We start from the raw sequence: 22,668 nt of genomic DNA, 5'->3' as shown, positions 1-22,668 counted from the left end.
AAAGAAACTCAGCCTATTGAACTGTTTATCCTTTTGAATTTGACTCATTGTGATTCCCGCCTGGTTCTGTCTGGTTTTCTCTGCCGCTCCCCTGTTATTTTATTGTTGTGTCCTCTTATCGTCCTCAGTTCTGAGCTATAAATGGCACCTTCATGGTGGACGGCAAGAGTTTGTGTGTATATGTGCGAACAGGCACATGCAAAGGACTTACTGGATAGTGAAAAGGACCAAAAGAAGGACAAAAGAAACCCACTGACTCACAGATCATAAATGCACACGCACACACACAAACGCACACACTTCCTTCATGAAGTCTCAGAAAAGTCTCTTTCATTTAGCAGACCGACAACAAGGCCAAGGACGATCCTGCTGTTTTAGGACCGTTTCAACACACAGATAAAGACTTTCGACCAAAAAACAAACCATTTCTGTTTGTTTTTTTCTCAGATCCAAATCATTCTCAGAAAAAAATATGTGCGATTGAAAGGATATTCACTTGACGCAAACTGTCTCAATGCCGCAGAAACAGTGCTTGGGCTTATGGAAATTCAGAAAAGAATTCGCGTTTTGCTGTCCGCTGCCCACATTTTCTCCTGGATATGTTTTAAGCCTGTGTGTGTGTGTGTGTGTGTGTGTGTGATTGACAGTGTATGGTGTTGTGGTGCCGAGTGTGTGGTATTACTCAGCATGCGTGGGCATCCGTCCTTCAGTGTTATACATGAGCAGCCCGTGTTGGAAGTCCTCTCAGCAGGATACAATAGAGCGTACCTTTATTTCGGTCTGGTAGATCACACCACGAGCTCCATTACTGTGAGTGCTCTGATTGAGTTTGTTTATCTTGTTGACATTTCAGTGCTGGGAAAATATGATTTTCATTGATGACCCTTGCTAATTCCACATGTTTTCAAATATTTAGATGGATAGAGAGGATATTGGCCTTTAAACTCATACGTGTGTGTGTGTGCGCGCGTGTGTGTGTGTGTGTGTGTGTGTGTGTGTGTGTGTTCTGGCCAGGACTGCCTCCCACATTAGCTCCAGGGATTACACAAGCAGATGAGTGGGTGGCATGTAAAAACAACGAGGGGGCCGTTGTTCGACTCCAAAACTAGAATCCCACACATTATAGACACATGTGAACTCAAAACCACATGTGAGCTTAGATTGGCACAGACAACAGCTGCTGGTAAAGTTTCGTCTGTGGTAACCGTATGAATAAAGATTTCCTGCAAAATGTATTGGGGCAGGGTATTGTGCTGCAAACATAAGACAAATGGCCATATGGATGTGTAATTATACATATATGTATGTTACCAAAAAAAGCACTATAGCAATATAATAAAGCAAATCCAATTAGGATAAAATGTTAAAATAATGTTTATCAGTTCTCATAAGATTAGCTTAAATCATGAAGTATCATAAACACTTTTATGACTACTTTTGTGGCTTCATGAGAAATGGCTGAAATAATTGTGACAAATGAAAAGTTCATTGCATTTAGTTATGTTTTATATCTTGGGTCTTTGAAACCCCCAAATAAATAATGCTATATATTTTTCATAAGGAACCTTTAACAATAATCACGTTATTAAGTTTGAAATGTAACATTTGTGTAGAAAACGAGGAATATTCATCAACCTGAATACTTGCGTTAGCAACGCCAAGGTCATTGGTTAAGATGTATACTTATGTAATGTAATAGCTTTGAATAAAAGCACCTGTACAGTGCAAAAGTACATGTTAGTCTGAAAGATTACAGCCTTGAAATGAATTGAAAGCCTTGTGTCCTTTATGTGGAGAAAGTGGAGGTGCGATACTTATGTGGGAGGCACTAATTCAGCTATACTGATATCGCTCCAGTTCTGCACTCGCTGCGCTCGAGTTCAGTTAGCACAGTCTTTCAACTCCAACTTTCAGCGCGAACCAGACGCACTTGACTGACCTCAACGCGACCAAGTGGACAGCTAGGATTCGACGACTTATTGCGAACTGAAAAACAATGCATCATCGTGTTAAACTGAAATAAAAGAAGCGTTCTGATCTGTCAGGCTATAGGTAACGCGGCGATGCGCAGCGGCAGGTGATGTGGATGCTGACGCGTCGTGGCTCAACTGGTCTCCAAGTGGCGCTTAGCACCTCTGGAAGAACTTTTGCGCGATGGGCTTTCAGTAGGAGTCGGAACCATGGAGTTAAGGGACTATCTAAGAAGTCTTTATGACATATTCCCTATTAGTTTTTATTTTAGCTATTTATTGTTTATTTAACACAACTGTGCGCATTAACAAATGTGTCGTTTTAAAGCGCAAACCGAGTATTGCTTATTGCAGTACGTTTTAAAACTTTTATAGAACATTTAGTGCCAACACTTGCCCTTATCTAGTTAATCCGGATCCCGTTGGCTCGCATGGGACTGAGGCACTCATCGCGGTGCCTGCTCCTGCGGAGAAAGATGGCGGATGCGGAGAGCTCGGAGGTAAGTCAAAGATTCCTTAAGTTATGCATAATACATCAATGCTCGTCCAAACATTCATATGCACACTTGTAAATCGCACGTGATTATATCTAGTCGCTCAAATGTGTGCTTAAGTGCATGATCGCGTAAAATGACACGCTGGTTTGGAGGTCATACAAATCAGTGCCCGGTGATGTGTGACTATGCAGGGTAAAGAACAGCGAAATCCAGAGCAGAACACGTCCAGTTCCCTCGTCCTGAGAACACATCACACCAAATGCTACATATATAGGTTTATATGCTATCAAAATGTACGCTGCGCGTAGGTTGCATAAAGATTAAGCGGATCTGATGCAAGATGCCTTTTAGAAACTCGAACACAATAAATTAGCCTAAATTTGTACCAATACGATAGTAAGGTAGTAGGCAAGTAAGACAGTAAAGTTAAGTCGTGTGCGTGCTGAATAGCATTCAATTCCTCTTTTATGTAGTCTATTGGGTCATCGCGAGACGGCTGAGCGCTGTCCTTGGTGCTGCAGTATTTCGCCCCCCCTCCCCGGCTAATTAGCATATTCACCTTTGCATACCTGATTTAAACGTCGACGTTGATGATTTGTGCACTAAATATTAGAAGCCCTGAAAAGCAAGGTAAAAAAAATCACAAGGTGAAACACATTTATGAGTCCATCTACACGTAGCCTATTTTTACAAAACTGTTTTGACATTATTTATTTATTTATCACATGAAAAGAAATAACATTGGATCATCAAATCAAACATAAAAAAGTATTTACAGAAAATATAATACGTCTTTACGATATTTAGTTTTATTAAATGTAATTTTTTTTCTGCAAATGTGTTTTTTAAAGGTATTTTTTTTATTACTTTCAATAAATAAATGAATAAATTGTTCTTATAGCTCAAAGCGTAGGACATAGGAATACCAAGGTCATGGGTTTGATTCCTAAAGAGTGCATAAACTGATTAAATGTATACTTTGAACACATTATGAGTTGTTTTAGATAAAAACTGTCTGCCAAAATAATTACACTCACTGAATCCAATAGTGGTTATGTAGGACAGAGAGCCATTGCAGATTATTTTACTGTTGACTTTACCAGCAGCGCCAGCAGCATCAGCAGCATCAGCAGCATATTTCCAGCGTTCCCTCGTCCCAGGCCTTGCAACCTTCTCTGTTACCAAAGCCAGTGACCTCCGTTCATCATGTTCCACACCCCCCACACACGCCACATGTCTCTGCACTGTCTGCCTGTCCGGGACGAGGCAAAATGGCCAAGCTACTCAACCCAGAGGAGATGACGTCACGGGACTACTACTTTGACTCCTATGCCCACTTTGGAATTCATGAGGTGATCGAAGGTCCAGTTCGGATGGGTTTACCATCTAGTATGGGAGTCGGTGAAGTATGCTAGTCTAAGATGAAAATGTTTTCTTGTTCACTATCAAGTACAGGAAATTGTTTCTACTAAAGAACTTTTATCACTTGCAGCTGATGATAAGAACATACTCAAATTTGTCACTGAAACCCTTTTCTAACCGTATTGAAGAAGAAGTGAGAGAACACCTTTGATACCGGCACATTTAGAGCATGAGGGTCAAATTGGATCTGTCTGCAGATAAAAGAACAGTTCTTGATAACACCCCAAAAAAGAAGGACAAGAGTAAGATGGAGAAAGAGAGAAAGAAAAGGAAAGAGAATTGGAGCGGGGGGAGGGGGTGCTTGGGAAGATGTCTATCAGTTAATCCCAGCAGGCTAAATGGAGACCTGTCTCTATAAAAAGAATCCTGGAGACACTGCGCTTTGTGTCCTATATATTGTCCTCCATAGCACAGTCCAAGAGAAATGGTCCAGAAATGAGGGATAAAAGTCATGGACTCAAACTCTAAGGACATCTCACATGCATCAGTCACATGTGTGCAGCAATATACCGATCAAATGTTTGGGGTCAGTAAGATAAAACAATTAATACAGCAAGGATTGTCAAAGTAAAGACAATTAAAATGTTATAAAATTCTATTTCTAATAAATGCAGTTCTTTTTAAATTTCTATTTGGTAACACTTTATTTTGATGGTCCCTTTTAGACATTATGATGACTATAAGTAATGTTGCACCTACATGTCAACTAACTCTCATTAGAGTATTAGACTGTATTCTTAACATTTGCTACCACATGATTTTAATAGTTCCACAAAAGACATTCTTCTGACTATAAGTAACTTTGCAAGTACATCAACTTATTCTACTAACCCTACCCCTAACAGTTTACTAATAATCTAATGAGAGTTAGTTGACATGTATGTGCAATGTTACTTTATAGTCAATAGAATGTCTAAAGGGGACCATCAAAATAATATATATATACATATATATATGCTACCGTTTATAACTTATTTTTTCTCTCAATAGGAAATGCTAAAGGATGAGGTGAGGACCCTGACTTATAGGAACTCCATGTACCACAACAAACACATCTTTAAGGATAAGATTGTTCTAGATGTGGGCAGCGGAACCGGAATCCTCTCCATGTTTGCTGCCAAGGCAGGAGCCAAGCATGTGTATGGGGTGAGGACTCAAATTACTCATTACAAGCGTGTTTACTGTCATATACAATAGGTTTGAGTAAGAGGGCAACATGCAGGCTTTACTTTACTGCAAATCTGACTCTTTTTTACACTCCCAAACTATATCTATGTATATCTGGAGAGAAAGAGAGGGAGAGTGTGCTGATAATATCAGTAGTGTTACTGTGCTTCTGGTCTGTATTAGATAACACTCCATTGATCCACCCACTAGGTCCAGTCGCTTATCTTTCATATGCCACAATAAGCAAAATAGGTTTCTGTCCAGAGCATGGATACATACAAGTAAGGGTTCACAGGTTTATAGACATTTAAAATGCACATTTATGCATTTGGCAGATAACAGTAGTTTTATTCCTTTATGGATACGTTTTTGAACGAATCGGTTGAATGAATGAATCATTGATTCACTCATTAAGGGAGTCACTTTTCACCACCTACTGGCAAAGCAATGCAACTGGTGACATTAGAACGGCCAAACTAAGACAAGTGGAGTTATACAAACAGGATATTTCACCAAAAATATATAACAATTACTTTATAATTATACATATATATATATATATATATATATATATATATATATATATATATATTTTTTTTTTTTTTTTTTTTTCATGAAATACAAACCCCATTCCAATAAAACTTGAAGTTATGCATAAAAAAAGGGTTCCGTCTGGCTTGAGTCAGCTAGCATACCTCTTATACAGTTCTTGCTAAATATGCTAATATAATTAAGCTACTTTTAATTTTGCTTTGTAGATTGAATGCTCCAGTATATCCGAGTATTCCGAAAAAATCATCAAATCAAATCACCTGGACAATGGTAAGACATTCTGCTGCTCATTCCTGTTTGGACACTACACAGTGTTTAGGTCTTCATTCTTGTGTGGAATAGAAGAGTCATACATTTTCCTCTAGGAAAGTGGAGTTCCATGACACAGGAAGTAGCATAGTCACTTCCTGTAGCTGACACTCTCCGCTTGTGGTGTGATGGCAGAAGTTGTTGTTTAGTTGTCCACAGCAGCTCTCATTAACACTGGAGAGCAGCGGGCGGGTGAGAAGCCTGAGTCAGTGTGAGAGAGGAGTCACACACACACACACACACACACACACACACATGGAAATTGGAGACTGGCAACCAGCTTTTTGCAAAATGGTAATAATGGAGAGGAGATAAAAGAAGAAAGAGAGAGAGAAAACCACAAAGAAACCCATCAATCAAATGTAACTTTATATGGTCATTCTTGTGACATTCTTATCATTCTTCTGTAATGTGACATTTATGAATAAAAATAAAATAAAATAAAAAATTAGGTGAGACTTGATTTTATCCATCAGGAATTGTAATATTTTTAATTGTATTGTTATAAATATATTTATTTAGAACAATATATAAATATAATTATGTATATTTAATTGTACATTACATAGTATAAAATAAGTTAAATTGAAGCTTCACTGTCTCTTCTCTATTTGTTGTGCATCTTGCAGTTATTACTATCATTAAAGGGAAGGTGGAGGAGACTGAACTGCCCGTGGATCAGGTGGACATCATCATTTCAGAGTGGATGGGCTACTGTCTTTTCTATGAGTCTATGCTCAATACTGTCATCTACGCCAGGGACAAATGGCTGGTCAGTGTGTGTTTGTCTGTGTGTGTTGGCAATCTCAAGGCCAAGGTTATTTGACTAATTAGAATGTGAAGCGTGTGTCCATGCTGAAAATGATCATTTATAATGGGAGTGAGTGGCATGTCATTGGGCTGCTGATGAATGTCTACCACTGAATGACAATTTGGTCCAGAGGACAAGTGGCTTGTTAGGGATTTTTATAGAACCATTGTGTTGGTGCCAGTACATTGTTTCAGCCTAGAGTTATTTGTATGGTGCACTGAACGGGAAGGAAAAGAAAGAATGATGTGAAGTCACTGGAATAATAGGAATATAATCACGCATATGGGAATGCATTTTTGTAAATTAAAATGTTATATGAGGGTAGTTGAGTTTAAATTTCAAGCAGTTTCAGCAGTGTCTACTTTAGATAATAATTACATTAAAAAAAAGTATATAAATAATTATTAAAACTATTATATTTAATGTTGTCTTTTGACCTGATATGATTTATACTACTAATAAAAAATATTACAAAAGTATTTAAAATATTTTAGATAATTATATCTTATTATATAATTTAGATAATTATATTATATTATATTATTGTGGTTAATATTATTATGGTGTTTTATGACCTATTATGTATACTTCTACTATTAATAATAATATTTGAACTTTTATAATAAAAAAACATTAATAATGACATAGGTGATTTCTGAATATTTTCTGTCCTGTCATTTTTCAGAAACCTGGCGGTTTCATGTTTCCAGACAGAGCGACATTGTATGTGGTCGCCATTGAGGATCGACAATACAAAGACTTCAAAATCCACTGTGAGCACACACACGCACACACACACGCACACACACTGACATGAGGCAACTACATGTCCTGTATTAAATGACCATTTAAACTGTATCTCTTTGGTTCCCTCACATCTATTGAGCTTTAAAAAAAAAAAAAAAATCCTGTTGAGCTCCATTACTCCCCCGCAGCAAACCGTTGGCTTTTTCTCCATCCCTTTCACTCCCTCCTTCATGTTTTGGATGAAAGTATGAGATTCTCCTCGGCCTAACACTCATGTGATGGGATGTAATCAAATGCTGCCAGACACAGAGGAGGCAGGAGTCTATTTTAGGGCCAAACGAAGACTCCCAGACACAGCCACACAGATTTTCGACTTTTCAGACACACGTGATATTTAAAAATGTCTTAAAAATATATTTTCTCTGTGGTTGCAGGGTGGGAGAACGTCTATGGTTTTGACATGACGTGCATTCGGAACGTTGCTATGATGGAGCCCCTGGTGGACATAGTAGATCCTAAACAAGTCGTGACCAACTCCTGCCTTGTTAAGGTACGAGTATGTGCTCATCTCTCCGTGTATGTATATGTGAGCAAGATCAGATCTGAATCATTCTGATGGCCCGTGCGATAGGCAACTATGGAACACATGTACTGTGGGTGTTACATAACAGCATAATTCGCAGTAACGTGCCGCCTGATGACAGCGTGGTAACGTGTGTTCAACTCAACACACAAACACCAATCATTCATTTAAATTGGCAGGGCAGAAATAAGTCCTCACGAAATATGATGCTAATAATATCATCATGTAAGTCATATGAAGCCTTATTTATAAATATTTTGCTATCCCTTAATAAAAGTGTATTATCCCATACATTAGGAAATATTGAAATACATTGTTTCACCTAAACAGGAATGCGATTGAATTGATAAGATAATATAATACATATAATAATTATCAAAATGAGATATTAAGTCTAAATTTATTAACTCTCAAAGTATCTGAGCTATGCTATGCTTATCTACAGTACAGGTCAAAAGTTTGGAAACATTACTATTTTTAATGTTTTTGAAAGAACTTTCTTCTGCTCATCAATTTGATCAAAAATACAGAAAAAAACCCAGTAATATTGTGATATATTATTACAATTTAAAATAATTGGTTTTCAACTTATTATACTTTAAATTATCATTTATTTCTGTGATGCAAAGCTGAATTTTCAGGATCATTACTCCAGTCTATCACATGATCCTTTAGAAATCATTCTAATATTCTGATTTATTATGAGTGTTGGAAACAGTTCTGCTGCTTAATATTTTTTCATAACCTGTGATACTTTTTTAGGATACTTTGATGAATAAAAAAAGAAAAAGAAAAGAAGCAATTTTTAAAAAAATAGAAATCTTTTGTAACAACAATATACACTACTGGTCAGTAATTTTTCTTTCTTTCTTTTTTTAAAATAAATCAATACTTTTATTCAGCAAGGATGTGTTAAATTGATAAAAAAGTGATAGTAAAGAAGATTTATACAGAGGTGGAAAGAGTACTGAAAATTTGTACTCAAGTACAAGTACCGTTACATTGCTGAAATAATACTCAATTACAAGTAAAAGTACTGGTGTCAAAAAAGTAATTAAGTAAAAGTACAAATTACTCTTCTCAAAAACTACTCAGAGTACTAGTTACTAATTACTTTTTAGCTGGCGATAGTTAATGCATTACCAATAAAAATATACAACCAAATCATAGATTTATGTAGAAAATAGCTACTTTTAACACATTTTTACCTTATTGTCGAAGGACATTAATTAGTGGATACTGGAATTTCTAACTTCAATATGACACCTTGAAATATGTCAATATTCAGTAGGCCTAGCCTATAATTTTTAATACCATCGGGAAAACTACTACATACTAAATATTTTAATATCTACATTTTTGTCCATCCATTTTGTCAAGGCAATCATTATTTTCAAGCATCGAAAAGCACAACACTCATTGTAACAGTAATCTATTTGAATGGAAAAGTTTAATTCAAGTCTTCTGAAGAGACACGTCCACTTTATAAGGTGAGATTTTAATTTAGGCTTTTGTTTACATATTTAAACATTGATCAATAACCATTACAATAATCTAATATTTACTCACTCAGTGTATTTGTCTTTACAATAGGGTAATGTGAACTGTTGCAATAGCTCACACACAGCACAAGGAAGCTTGATTTCAATTCAAACTGAATTTAATTTGCAAAAAGACTAGATTTTTCATAACTTTTGACAGCGTTTAATTCAAGAGCATGGAGAGATTGGAGCTGGACGTCATTTGAGTCTGCAGTGAGAACCACTTGGAGAGATTCGCGATTACACATGATATGACACACAGTCCGAGAGCGCACACTCAATATCCGAGTCCAGTTCATTCGTAGCCTACATTTGAGAGCTCGCGTCCAGTTTTCTGCGATTACATGAATGTGCCCTCGCGTTATAATATTGTTCGTGACATTTGCCATTAAAATATGCCATAGAAACTTGCAGGTATTAATAAAATTATGCGTAATAGGCCTACCTGCAATCCCGCGCTGAGGGGAGGCGGGTGTGTCAAACTCGCTGTCGTTGAGATGAGAGAATGAGAACGCGCAGCTGGTATCGTATTGGTGTATAGGCCAAAATGAGTATTGACAGATATTTCAGTATTGATATGTATCAAAATATAGATATTTTGACAGTACTACTATGTAGTTTGTTGTTCCAAACTGTCAGTCCAGCCATTAATCACTCCTATCTATAGGAGCTCCTCGCCTCCTTCATGATCAGCTCTTCAAAACCTGCTGCGACTGCGGCGGCTTTCATTCAGTCCAAATATCAGGGGTTTTATTGGTCCGTTTACGATCGAATATTTTTATTGGCTACCGAAATGCCATTCAAAGATTTGAATATCAATTCAAATTGTACTCAGTAACGAAATGTGATTTTACAAGTAGCGAAGTAGATTACTTATCTTAATATGTACTTGAGTACAAGTAAAATTACAGATTTAAAAATATACTCAAAAAAGTACAAGTACCCCAAAAAAAAACGACTTAATTACAGTAACGTGAGTAGTTGTAATTCGTTACTTCCACCTCTGGATTTATATTATTAGAAAAGAATTTTTTTTATTTTGAATAAATGCAGTTCTTTTTAACCTTTTATAACATCAAATATATTAGGCAGCAGAACTGTTTCCAACACTCATAATAAATCCGAATATTAGAATGATTTCTAAAGGATCATGTGATAGACTGGATGTCACATGTGACACTGAAGACTGGAGTAATGATGCTGAAAATTCAGTTTTGCATCACAGGAATAAATTATTTTTTAAATTATATTCAAATAGAAAACTATTATTTTAAGTTGTAATAATATTTCACAATATTACTGTTTTTTTCTGTATTTTTGATCAAATAAACGCAGCCTTGATAAGCATTAGAGACTTCTTTCAAAAATATAAAAAAAACGTAATGTTTCCAAACTTTGACCTGTACTGTATATTTCCATAGCCATAACTCTATAGTCTTACTGTATTAAGATGACTGTATAAAGATGATACTTAAGTGAGAGAGAACTGAGATCTCATTTAAATCTCCCAAACTCTAAAACAGCAACTTATGAGCATTGGGCTTCATTTTTCATTAGCAAAAAGAATGTCAAAAGAAAAGAGACAATGTAAGTGACAGAGATAGCTAGAAAAGAAAGAAAAGAAAAGAAAGAAAGAAAGAAAGAAAGAAAGAAAGAAAGAAAGAAAGAAAGAAAGAAAGAAAGAAAGAAAGAAAGAAAGAAAGAAAGAAAGACTGTGCTTTCAATGTGCCTCTGGATCACCTGCGTGATCAAACTCTTTGAAGAGGAGAATGATTTCAGCCTCTTTGTGAGGTTTATTAAATGAAAGGCTGAATTGAACAAATGAAAGGCTCAATGCTGCCACTGATCTGTTGTTCACACAAAGAGTAAGAAGATCTTTGTTCACCAAGGCTGTTACTTGTGTCAACTTCTCTACATATACAGGCAGCAATAAAGCCACAGCTAAACAATATAGTCTGAAACTGGATCTGTTGTGATGACATAAACCACATTACACTTCAAGCTTAGATCACAGATGGCAGATCATCAAAGGACTTTGTTAGTGCAAGTATGCGGGCCAATCGTAATCTCTATTTAAACATGATCTCTAAGTGTGAGACGGGACATATGGCTTTCAGGAGGTGGACATCTACACGGTGAAGCCGGAGGACCTGGCGTTCACCTCAGCCTTCTGCCTGCAGATTCAGAGGAACGACTATGTTCACGCTCTCATCACGTACTTCAACATCGAGTTCACCAAGTGTCACAAGAAGACGGGCTTTTCTACAGGTTCAGCCTTCACTTATTCCGTACCTAATTATCTCTTACAAATAAATCCAGTACTAACCGAGCCATTGCACATTCCCTTCCAGCCCCTGACGCTCCCAGCACGCACTGGAAGCAAACAGTGTTTTATCTGGAGGATTATTTAACGGTGCGGAGAGGAGAGGAAATCCTGGGCAGCATCACAGTCAAGCCCAACGAGAATAACCAGGTGAGGCTGGAAGTGTGTGTGGGGGTGGGGAATGGAGAACAGTGGTTCTCAACATTTTTGACTACAAGACAATATTTAAAAGCCCACCCAATATATTTTTGGTAGGACTACTTCTGCTGTTATAACAAAGCTTCTCATTTCCAAACTTATTTACATAAACTAGCAGTAGCAATTAGTGCCGTCAAATCTGTTAATCGCGATTAATTGCATCTCACTTGAAAGTTTGTGTTTATGTAATATATGTGTGTGTATACAGTATTTATATAATATCTGTCTGTATGTGTGTGTACTTGTCTGTGTATATATACATATCACAAAAAAAATATACAGTATACACAGACATATATTAATATAATATTATATATTATATTTGAGTAATTTAACTACTAGTGCACTTTGACAGCACTAGTAGCAATATATTACAGCAAATAAAATAATTAAATTCCAGAATTCCTTCATTTTCAATAACTGAATGTTCTCCATGGTTTACACTTTTTCTTACCAGTAAATTTACATGACTTTTCTATTTTTTGCTTTATTAATTATTTTTTTAAATCAAACTTTTAAAAATTATATTTTACTCACAAATAGCAATTTCTACCCAATAAAATATTTTAGCACTTGACTTAACTAGAATATTTATTACAAATTTTTCTACGACTTTTTATTAACTTCCATGACTTTCTCAGGTCTAGAAATCACACTTTTAATTTCCCTCCTATAATAAATAAAAACACATTTGAGCTGTTTTAGCTTATTTTTAGATTTTTTGGTCTTACTTTAAATAATTTTAAGCCAGTGTGCCCTCTAGTGGTTCTTGCCCTCCTTGTTGAAAACCACTGGTTTATAAAAAAGTAGGAGGCAGATTTCAAAGAAATAAAATGACTAAATATGAACTTGATTTCTTTCAGCGTGACTTGGACTTCACCTTCGAGCTGGATTTCAAAGGGCAGCTCTGTGACGCAGCCATCTCCCATGACTACAAGATGCGGTAAAACTGGAGCGGCATCTTGAGTCGGGGCACCGTTTCCCAGGGAGATTCGGCAGAGAGATGGGCTCTGTCTCTCCTCTGCCTCTGTCTGGATAAGAGAGGCTGCCGAACCACAGGACCCTTCTGTGATGTCATCAGTGCGAGTCCAGCACTCAAGCAATAGTCACCGCGTGTCACGTTCTTAAATGCACGTAAAGAATAGACTGTGAAAACATCACTCTGAATGTAACCGTTAACGAGTCTGAGAATGTCAAAGTTTGTGTTTATTCAACCACATAAGATAGAAAAGTGTTAATGAACAGTATAAAATCATACAATGCCTCATAGAACAAAGGCTTCAGTTTGGATGCATAAATGAAGAGTTTTGCTTATGTTTAAGTGCATTTTACTGTTATATTTATTGGGTTAGTGTTGAGTTGTTTAATATAGTGACCACTGGCATGTTTTCTGCCTTTGCTTTTATTTCAATTAATTCAGGTTTCACTAAGATTTTTCTAAAGAACCTCTAAGAGCAGCTAAACTATATTAAATCATTCTTATCAAATACAAGATTTGTTATTTTAGAGTAACTTTAATGTGAGAATTTTAACTTAAGAATATTTTTGGATTTGAGTTCTCGTTTAAATGTCAGATCCCTCTCACATACAACCTGTTTGAACCACCAGTTTGCTCTATTGTGTCAATCAAGATGGTCAGAGCAGTTCAGATGAAGGCAAAGAAGAAAGCACGACATGTTCGACTCCAGCAAATGTTCTTCCCTCAGTAACATCGAAGATTTTAGTGCTTATTGATGTTGTCATCAACTGAACTGAACTGCAAACGGTTGCTGAAAACACTTCTGGTTCTAGTAGAGAGGTTTTACTGGCCATTTTGAAATCTAGGTTTCATGATGTTAGTACTTTAGGTGGACTGAATGAGGCTATTGTAATGCTAAATAAATGGGAAGTAACAAACAATCACATTTTTTCCTAAATGACTTGTTCTTTCCTGGTTGAATGTGTTTAGTTGGATGTAGTGCCACTACACTTGTTTTACTACACTCCATTAAAAAAGAATGGGTTGGTATTGTTAACAAAATAGAATATGTACAAAGATCATTTTAAATGAGTGTCCAGTGACTACAATATACGTAATCTACAGTTGGACACATATCAGATGAGCACAGAGCTACAATGCTCTTTGACAATTGGACATAAACCTTTTTACACATTACGCTATTAGTGCTTGATTCAGGTATAAGTGAATTTGCAGCCAACATTAAATTATTTACATTGAGTATAAGGTTTGATGATGATACATAACGCGCAGAGTGATTTCACCCATAAGTGTGTATGTGGTCACTTGCAGCAGGATTTCTTCTTCAGTGGTTGATCCACAAGTATGACCGTGTTCACCCATACTCTGTCCTCCTGTTCCCTCAGGACTCTGCAAAAACATCAGTGTTCTTTAACATAAAAGTCTTATTTTATTTTATTTTACTTTATATACATGTATATATATAGCTGTCGAATAAATAAATAAATGGGAGCACAACCAAAAAACATTTTATAAAAAAAATAATTTATATTTTACTGGATTCTGTAAATGCAACTTTGATATTTATTATAATTATTATTATATAAGTATTTTAACCAACACTTAAGTAAATGTAATTTACATTCATTTCAATGTAACCATTTTTAATTTGTTCGACAGCTGAAAGTGTGATTATAGTAAGGTTACTGTGTAGTATTTAGTAGTATTGGGCTGGTCATGTGATCTCAACATGCACACTTAGTGGGCCTTTCAAAGTAAATAAACTACATTAGGTTCACAAGGTCAAAAAAAAAAAAAAAAAAAACATATGCAGAGACAAGAGAATCACATTTTGAAGATAAAACACCCCAGAAGCTTTCCGTTTGACATCTGATGTTGACAGCTGTCTCAGTTTTATAAATGTCTCTTTTTTGTGGGTTGCACCCCTGGGTGAGGTGTTACAAAGATCACAGCTAAACATAATACGTTTGGTAACGTTGCATTCATGTGTTTTTCAGTTCTTACCTGGCCAGATGTATCATGGCCTCCAACACATTAGCTCCAGTATAAGCACTGCACTCGTAGAACATCAGGTTTGTTTCCTACCAAATATAACAAAAATCTGTGCATAATGTGTTGGATATAGTCATGTAGACTTGTGAAAGCAAAGCATATGATGTAAATATTGTAGGATATACTGTGTGTGAGAGAGCACACCTCTGCAAGCATATCAGCCTCCTTCGTCTGCACTTCTCGCTCATTCTCCTGGTCAGATTTGTTTCCCAGGAGCATGACAGGGATAGGGTCGCCTACGGCCTCCTGTATGCTGGTCAGCCAGGGGCGGACTGATCTGAAACTGTCCTCCATTGTGATGTCGTAGATGACCACCACGCCATCTGCCTTGCGGAAAAACTGCTTGGTAATGCTGCGATACCTGCAGGGCACAGTGACATCGCGTTTTGTCACGCTGGATGTTTATCATCAGTGACAAGTGAGTTCATGTTTCGGTTGCGCAATAGATTACTCTAGACAACAAGCTTTTTAGAGATGCTTAAAAGGATTACAGCACAGTCTGGGGAACAAAAATGAAGCATACAAACTGAAACTGAATGTAAATGTCCTAAATAAGAAGATATAAATGCAAAACTCTATCCTGCATGTCGTATCAGGACCTCACCTTTCTTGGCCTGCAGTGTCCCATAGCTGAAGAGCAACGTGAGTGTCCCCCAAATTCAGTGTCCGCACACTATAGTCAATGCCTGTACAGCACAACACAATTTAAGTTATAAATGTGCACTACAGACATAAAGCTAAATAAAAATATACACAACAAAATAAAGGCATAAAAAATACGGGTGAAATCATGTTCCTTTATGAAATCAAAACTGACAGCAAACCATTCCTGCAGTGAGGGATAATGGCCACTAGAGGTTACTGTTGAGTAATACTTCTGTGTGGAATATACAGGCGTTTTGAACACTTTAGCCACATGCTAATGAATGTCATTGAATTATAAAGCAAAATATCAAACCAAGTAAAAATAACATTCACTAAAAAATTAACTTGGGACCAGCTGGTTGAAAGGAACTAATCTGGCTAAGAAAAGTCCAGCGTTAATTGCCATTTTGGTTTACTTGTAACTAATACAATGAATTTAAGCGTCCAGGTTTATGGGCCACTAGAGTCCAGGGGTGAAAGGCTAGAAACTTTGAATAAAGTGAACTGATGGTGTTTGACATAATCTGCTGTGCAATGTGTGGCAGGGTTTAAATGCAGGCAGTGTGACTTCCCAAGCTCTTTCATGTGATGGTGCCTGCTTTAAGAAATCCATCAGATATAGCATAGTAGGCTTTCGCTAACACACACACACACACACACACTCAAACCCAATGCACTGAAACGCCTTTAAGGAGTAATACTATGTATGTACAATAATAATGCACAGACTTGGTAAATCAGTTTCGAGAGCCATATAAATCATAACAAACAAAATAAATGTAGTAGTAATTCATCCTTCTGATTCAATATGGTAATCTCCAGTAAAAGGGCAACCAATTTACATTTACTGAAAATCCCTCATTGTAAAGTCTTCTGTTAAACCTACTTGAACTGTCCACTCCACTCACTAACTTGTGCGAAGTTAAATTGTAAATTGCACATGGAGGGTGAGAGCAACTTACCCACAGTGGCTGAGGTGGCAGAATGAAACTGTCCATCACAGAAGCGTCTCAGCAGTGCAGTTTTACCAACGCTGGAGTTTCCCACCAGAATGACCTTAAAGAGGCGTTGAGGAGATGCGGCAGCACCTTCTGCAGGACCCTGTAGCCAAAAATACACAGTGACACCTTTAAAGTAGCCTAAAGCTAACAGCTAGTTGTGTTGAGTGCACATAGTAAAAAACACTAAATAACATGTGGACTTCAAGACTATAGCCCATGTAAAGTGTATAAAGTCTCTTGCACTTTCACTCTGTCTCTGATTTTTGAATAAATCAAGAATTATTTTGTTACTGTCCTTTAATATGTAAAAACATATGAAATGAGGTACTCTATGATATGTCCCCGTCACTGACCTGCTGGTGGGTCTCCTTCCCGACAGGCTGACCCCGTGCAGATGAGGGCATGTTTCCTCTGATCCATTTCTTCTTAGACGGCTTCTTCACCCTAACTGGTGGTGGAGAGTCAGCAGAGGCCAGAGACGCATTGGACGGGTAGAGGGAGCTCGTCTCTAGATCCCCCTGACCTTCTTCCTCTCCGGCTCGCTCCTCTTCTTCCTCACTGAGCTGATGCAGAAGAAGGTGAGGGTCTCCTTGTAACAGGTGGGGGAGGTGGTCCTCCTCGATGGATATGACTCTGCGTAGAGGCCAACCATCCGGCGGCGCATCCTCCACATCCCCCCTGTCATTTACACCGTCTGAGTCCCCAAACACCTTCTGAGATTGCACATCCACCTCCGGCTTCCCATCATCCCCTGCGCTGAAGGGTGAACGTTGACTGTTTGCTAAAGAGGTGGTCTTCCTGTTAGAGCGCTGAGTCACTTCCTCCTCGTCAACTTCTCTGAAGTGACAGTAAATGTTTCCATGTTATTAAATCATGTACGTAGGTAGTCGCATGAGAATATGTGAAGATGTCTCACTTTTTGACAGATGGTTTCCTCTCAGTGTATTTTATTGAAGCTGCGCTCAGTCTGTGCTTGCGTGAGGATTTCTTCATTGAATTGCTGCGTTTCTGTTGTAAATTACAAGGAGATATTCTGTTTTTTCGATAGCTTTTATTAGTCAAAAGTTGTGACACACCCACTAATTTTCGATTATTAATATTTTCCACATTTTAGAAAAACAGTAAAGTCATCAAAACTATGAAAAAACACACACACACAAAAAGAAATATGGGAATTATTATATGACAAAAAAAAAATGCCCAAGCTGTCTTATTTGAGCTTTTTCAAACTAAACCAAAGTAAAACATTAAAATAAAATATAAACAATTAAATAAAAATATACACACACACAAATTATAATACAATTTATTTCTAGTGTCTAAGCTTTAGGGAAAAAAAATGTATGAGAAACATAAATCATAAATCATCAAGGAAAGTTGTTGTCATCAACTAAAAATATAAATATTTTGAAAACATTTACATTAATTGAAATAAAATAAATTTCTAGTGTCTAAGCTTTAGGGAAAAAAAATATGAGAAGCATAAATAATAAATCATCAAGGAAAGTTGTTGTCATCAACTAAAAATATAAATATTTTAAAAACATTTACGTTAATTTAAATAAAATAAATGTTAACTGACACAAACTTACACACAAAAATTATAATAAAATACAAATTTTGTTTCATAGAGAATTCATATGTAGGCATAATTATATGTAAGCTTTAGAATTTTTTTAGTTTAAGTACTAAAGTATATATATATATATATATATATATATATATATATATATATATATATATATTATATATATATATATTATATATATATATATACTTTAGTACTTAAACTAAACTATATATATATATATATATATATATATACACACACACTTTTATATATTTTATATATATAAAAATTCTAATAAAAATGACAAAAACGCACAACCAAATTACAAAAAAGTAACTAAAATTAAAATGTAAAAATAAAAATATTTAAAATTGTTAAACTTACCAGAAAGCTAATGTCTCGCTCATCTCGCAGATGTTTATTCATTTCTCTAAAAGAACAACATTTAATTTGAGATTTCTGTTGTTTGTCTTTTGTCTATGCATATGTGAGGATGTGCCAAGCTCACCTGAGTAGATCTAACTGTTTCATCAAGCTGTGTTTTTCTCTCTGCAAACCTTCTGTGATTCTGTACATCTCCCTGTGAGGGTAAAAAGCATGTGTGTGTATGAGAGACACAAAGATACTGGTGGGATTTGTGTGTGTATGTAATAAACGCACAGACTGACATCTCTCTCTCCTGCTGTAGTCGAGAGGCCTGCTCCTGCAGAATGCCCAGCTGCTCCTGAGCCAGCTCCAGCTCTTGACAGGTGTGCTCAAGTTCACGACACAACTCCTCATTGCTCATTTTCAGTTTGACATTCTCCAGTCGACTCTCCTGTTGTTCGCTGTGAAGGTCACGGCATTGTCGCTCTAACTGAAAACAAATGATATCAAAAAGCTGTGAGTTGAAAAAGGCGTGAGTGCCACAAAAGTATAAGATTTTGTTTGATTCTGCCTGTTCATTTGTGGCACTCACCCTCCTTTGTTTTTGGAAAAGCTGCTCCAAATCCTGTTCTTTACTACGGAGCCGCTGCTGGAGGTCCTGACTGCGCAACTGAAGATTTTCAGAGTCCTGGAAGAGAGAATTTCAATATTATTACAATTCGAAATAACTGAAATTTATGAAGCTGAATTGTCTTCAGTGTCACGTGATCCTTCAGAAATCACTCTAATATGCTGATTTACTGCTCAAGAAACATTTCTTATTATTATCAATGTTGAAAACAGTTGTGATGCTTAATATTTTTGTGGAAACTGATCATTTTTTTTCAGAATTCTAGAAAGTTCAAATGTCTTTACTGACACGTTTGATTAATTTAACGCATCCTTGCTGAATAAAAGTATTCATTTCTCTTTAAAAAAAAATCTTCTCAACTGTATAGTGTAAAAGCACATGCAACCGTTCAAAAGAATGTTTTTACCTTCAGAATTGCTTCATCTTTTTCATTAATGATCTGTTGCTCCATTTCCTCATATAATCTGCGAATTTCGTTGTCATGTGAGGCTGCTTTCCTGTGCAATGACAATGGCGTTCAATGTTAAAACATGTACTTAGCCTAATACAATCAAAAGATAAAACACAAACAAGTCTTTCATATTACACTATTTTTTCCAAATTCTCACAGTATTTACATTCCAAAACACTGGCTCAGACCTGCACATCCCGTTAGGTAATAATTAAAGGATCTTTAAACAATGCATGTTGCAAATCACATCATTCTGACCTAGATTTGATCAAAATGCATTTTATTCCCACCAGAAGTACTGTAAAAACCTGGGTAACTCCTCAGCTTGGTGGTCACTGGACTGGGATAAAACAGCATTCTATAGGGAATTACATTAAGCCTCTAAACGGGGATTATTCACAAGTAACATGGGGGGAAATTAAGAAAACAAAGCAGATTATTGGCTCTTAAACATGGACGACTTTAGATGGCACTGCTCTAAATTCATTCTCATTTCATGTTGCATAAAGAATCATCATGTCACCTTCTGAGGGTGCTCTCCATCTCCTTCCTCTCTTGTTGTGCCTCTTTGATTTGATATGTGACACGGGCCAGGAACTCTTCAAAGTTGGACAAGAGGTGAGGCTCATCCTTCCTGAGCCGAGTCCACAGGCTGCGAACCTCACTCGGGCTGAAGTGAAGAGAGAACTGTTACTGCTTGTAGCAATATAAAGCTAATGTTTTATTGCAATGCCATATAATGTCAAGTGTAAAACATCAGTACTGACTCCTCAAACACATTGCTAGCACCCAAGCTCTCCATCAACACGCTAAAATGTCTCTCTTCATCATCTTCATCCCCTGAGCTCTGAGAGGGTGTATTCATTAGTTCCTCAGTCTTGGAAACTCTTCGTCCATAAAGAAAGTTACCTGGGGAACAGTTACAGATACACCTTGTAAAAGTGTGTCATTTGCTGTGCTATAAATATGTACCAAATAACAAATGATTTTTGAATAGATCCTCTTGACTGGAAGGAGATAATCATAAACTCACTGAATCCAGAGGAAAACTCTCCCATGGTCAGGTATCCATTTTTGTCAAGCTCTAGTGAATCAAAAACGTTCTCGAGTTCCTCAGCAGTGAGTGGCAATTCTTTATGTAGCCTCTGAGATAGAGAGAATTATGGTATATGATTACATACTCAAGAAACAGATGGAAAAATGACATCATTAACACTATTTTCAGCCATCTAGATATTCTGATAGCCTAACGCCCCGAACCCTTTGTACTAATAGAACATTGTAAATAACAAATCCTTTTAAACAGGAAGGAAAATAATGCAACTGTTATGGTTATGCTCTGTTTGTGGACTCTTATGTTGTGTTTCCTTCCTGTGTTTATCTCCTGTTTGCTTGTCCTTTGTTACTATGGTTACTCATTGGTTAATTGATTATGTTCACCTGTGTCTTGTTTGGTTCCTCATTTAGCCTGTGTATTTAAGCTCTCAGATTGTTTCAGTTCAATTATCCTGTGTTGTCTTTAGAAGTAGACAGTTATATTTATCTATTTCTATGATTCCAGTGTTTTGGATTATCTTTGTTTTCATTTTTGTAAATAAAAGACTACTACAATTTAGGTCCTCCGCTCCTCTTTCCTTGCCTGAACTGTAACAGAAACATATGCACCCTTAATATTTTAAATAAAAATAAAAAATGTGGCCATAGAAAGTTAAAAAATACAAAAACATAATTTGCATACAGAGCTGTAGAATTATACCAAAGCCATGGAAGATGTAAAATTTTGTAAAAAAATTTTGTAAATAATAATAATGAAAGAATGAAAATATCAAGTGGTGAAGGACCTGTAAAGTTAAGGACCCCTACTTTACCCTCATATCAGTGCGTGTGATGAAGCCTTTTCCCTCGCTGTCACAGATCTGAAAGAAGTCCTCTATTTTGTCCAACATAGCAATGTGTCCCCATCCTGCGTTCTTCTTCACACTTTTCCTTGGCTGCGGTTTCGGCTGCTTCTCATCCTGGTCTGAGCCACTGCTGGTGACCCGTGTGTCTCTAACGTGTCCGATCTCTGACATGATTCCAGCGCTGCTTACCTTGACCGTCTTTCAACAGCTCAGGATCATGTACAATCCAAAGCTAGATCCAATACAGGGAATTATGCTGATTAATTCAGGAAACATCATTTATTGTCTTGTACTGAATGCCTGCTGTGGGTCCCAGCTGAAAAAAACAGAGAGAGTGCAACACATCAGCAATCCTTTTCGTCTTTAGGAATGTTAAGACTTTGAGAAGTGAAATGCAGATTAGTCTTAGTCATCATCGCTGGCACTGCTGACGTTATTGGTGAGCAGACCTGTCACTTTACGTTGATGTCCCACCAGCACAATGTCAAGGGGGAACAGGAAGAGTGGTGAAATTTCCTGTTTGATCTCAAGTTGAACTTGCTAAAGTTTGAATGAGAGGGTATCAAGTATTTTTATTTAAGCAAGAACCAATTAAAATTAACATTGACAGACAGATAATAGTTGACTTGTCCTGCTATTATTTACCTCCTCTGTGTTTAGAGCTCTTACAAGTGTTACTCTTCCAGGTCTATACAAAAAAAAAAAGAAGTTTGTATTAACAGTAAATGAGTGAAGTGTGGAGAGCGGATGTAGTGATAAATGTTTCCATTTCCATTTCTTCTAGAATGAACCATCATCATGTACATGCTAAACTCATGAAAAGGCCAAATAATCAAGATTACAGGGCAAATTTAAAAGATTGTCAGTGAAAAACCTTATATTATTCGGTCACTCTAGGGTCTAGGCTATTGAGCCATTCCACCGAATAATAACTTCCACATTTCTGTCCCCA

At 36.7% G+C, this 22,668-nt stretch overlaps 2 protein-coding genes across 4 annotated transcripts; one reads left to right on the top strand and one right to left on the bottom strand.

Moving 5' to 3' along the window:
• The first annotated feature begins 1,844 nt into the window (after positions 1-1,844).
• prmt8b (protein arginine methyltransferase 8b) lies at positions 1,845-14,010 on the top strand. Of its 3 annotated transcripts, none has more exons than XM_084407568.1 (10): positions 1,845-2,470; positions 3,574-3,819; positions 4,880-5,035; positions 5,815-5,878; positions 6,547-6,689; positions 7,414-7,501; positions 7,910-8,025; positions 11,717-11,867; positions 11,951-12,072; positions 12,984-13,309. In XM_084407568.1, the coding sequence occupies exons 1-10, from the start codon at positions 2,402-2,404 to the stop codon at positions 13,065-13,067; spliced, it is 1,239 nt and encodes a 412-aa protein (XP_084263694.1). In that variant the 5' UTR covers positions 1,845-2,401; the 3' UTR covers positions 13,068-13,309. The 3 variants fall into 3 exon arrangements, with proteins under 3 accessions (XP_084263694.1, XP_084263693.1, XP_084263692.1); XM_084407567.1 differs by having other exon boundaries at positions 1,900-2,470; positions 3,571-3,819; positions 12,984-14,010; XM_084407566.1 differs by having other exon boundaries at positions 2,286-2,470; positions 3,580-3,819.
• A 3-nt stretch (positions 14,011-14,013) lies between these two features.
• Positions 14,014-22,189, bottom strand: cracr2ab (calcium release activated channel regulator 2Ab). The gene is made up of 16 exons (XM_084407565.1): positions 21,684-22,189; positions 20,849-20,960; positions 20,583-20,724; positions 20,339-20,485; positions 19,771-19,861; positions 19,326-19,421; positions 19,036-19,223; positions 18,876-18,947; positions 18,752-18,797; positions 17,714-17,805; positions 17,151-17,634; positions 16,759-16,897; positions 15,756-15,837; positions 15,296-15,512; positions 15,104-15,180; positions 14,014-14,488 (listed from the first exon to the last, which is right to left on the bottom strand). Exons 1-16 carry the CDS (start codon positions 21,885-21,887, stop codon positions 14,401-14,403), a joined length of 2,277 nt encoding a protein of 758 aa, XP_084263691.1. The 5' UTR covers positions 21,888-22,189; the 3' UTR covers positions 14,014-14,400.
• Positions 22,190-22,668: the final 479 nt, after the last annotated feature.

This window comes from Rutilus rutilus, assembly GCF_951802725.1.
Source record: "Rutilus rutilus genome assembly, chromosome: 4".
In the NCBI taxonomy this organism is placed as follows: domain Eukaryota; kingdom Metazoa; phylum Chordata; class Actinopteri; order Cypriniformes; family Leuciscidae; genus Rutilus; species Rutilus rutilus.
This window is presented reverse-complemented; position numbering and strand designations above follow the sequence as displayed.

Excerpts from the sequence above, each read along its gene's own strand:
- prmt8b (XM_084407567.1), top strand. The coding sequence starts at position 2,402 with ATGGGACTGAGGCACTCATCGCGGTGCCTGCTCCTGCGGAGAAAGATG. Across the intron at positions 8,026-11,716 it reads CCAACTCCTGCCTTGTTAAG|GAGGTGGACATCTACACGGT; the intron begins GTACGAGTATGT and ends TATGGCTTTCAG. Across the intron at positions 12,073-12,983 it reads AGCCCAACGAGAATAACCAG|CGTGACTTGGACTTCACCTT; the intron begins GTGAGGCTGGAA and ends GATTTCTTTCAG.
- cracr2ab (XM_084407565.1), bottom strand. The coding sequence starts at position 21,887 with ATGTCAGAGATCGGACACGTTAGAGACACACGGGTCACCAGCAGTGGC. Across the intron at positions 19,224-19,325 it reads TTTTCCAAAAACAAAGGAGG|TTAGAGCGACAATGCCGTGA; the intron begins GTGAGTGCCACA and ends ATTTGTTTTCAG. Across the intron at positions 14,489-15,103 it reads GCCATGATACATCTGGCCAG|AGTCCTGAGGGAACAGGAGG; the intron begins GTAAGAACTGAA and ends ATGTTTTTGCAG.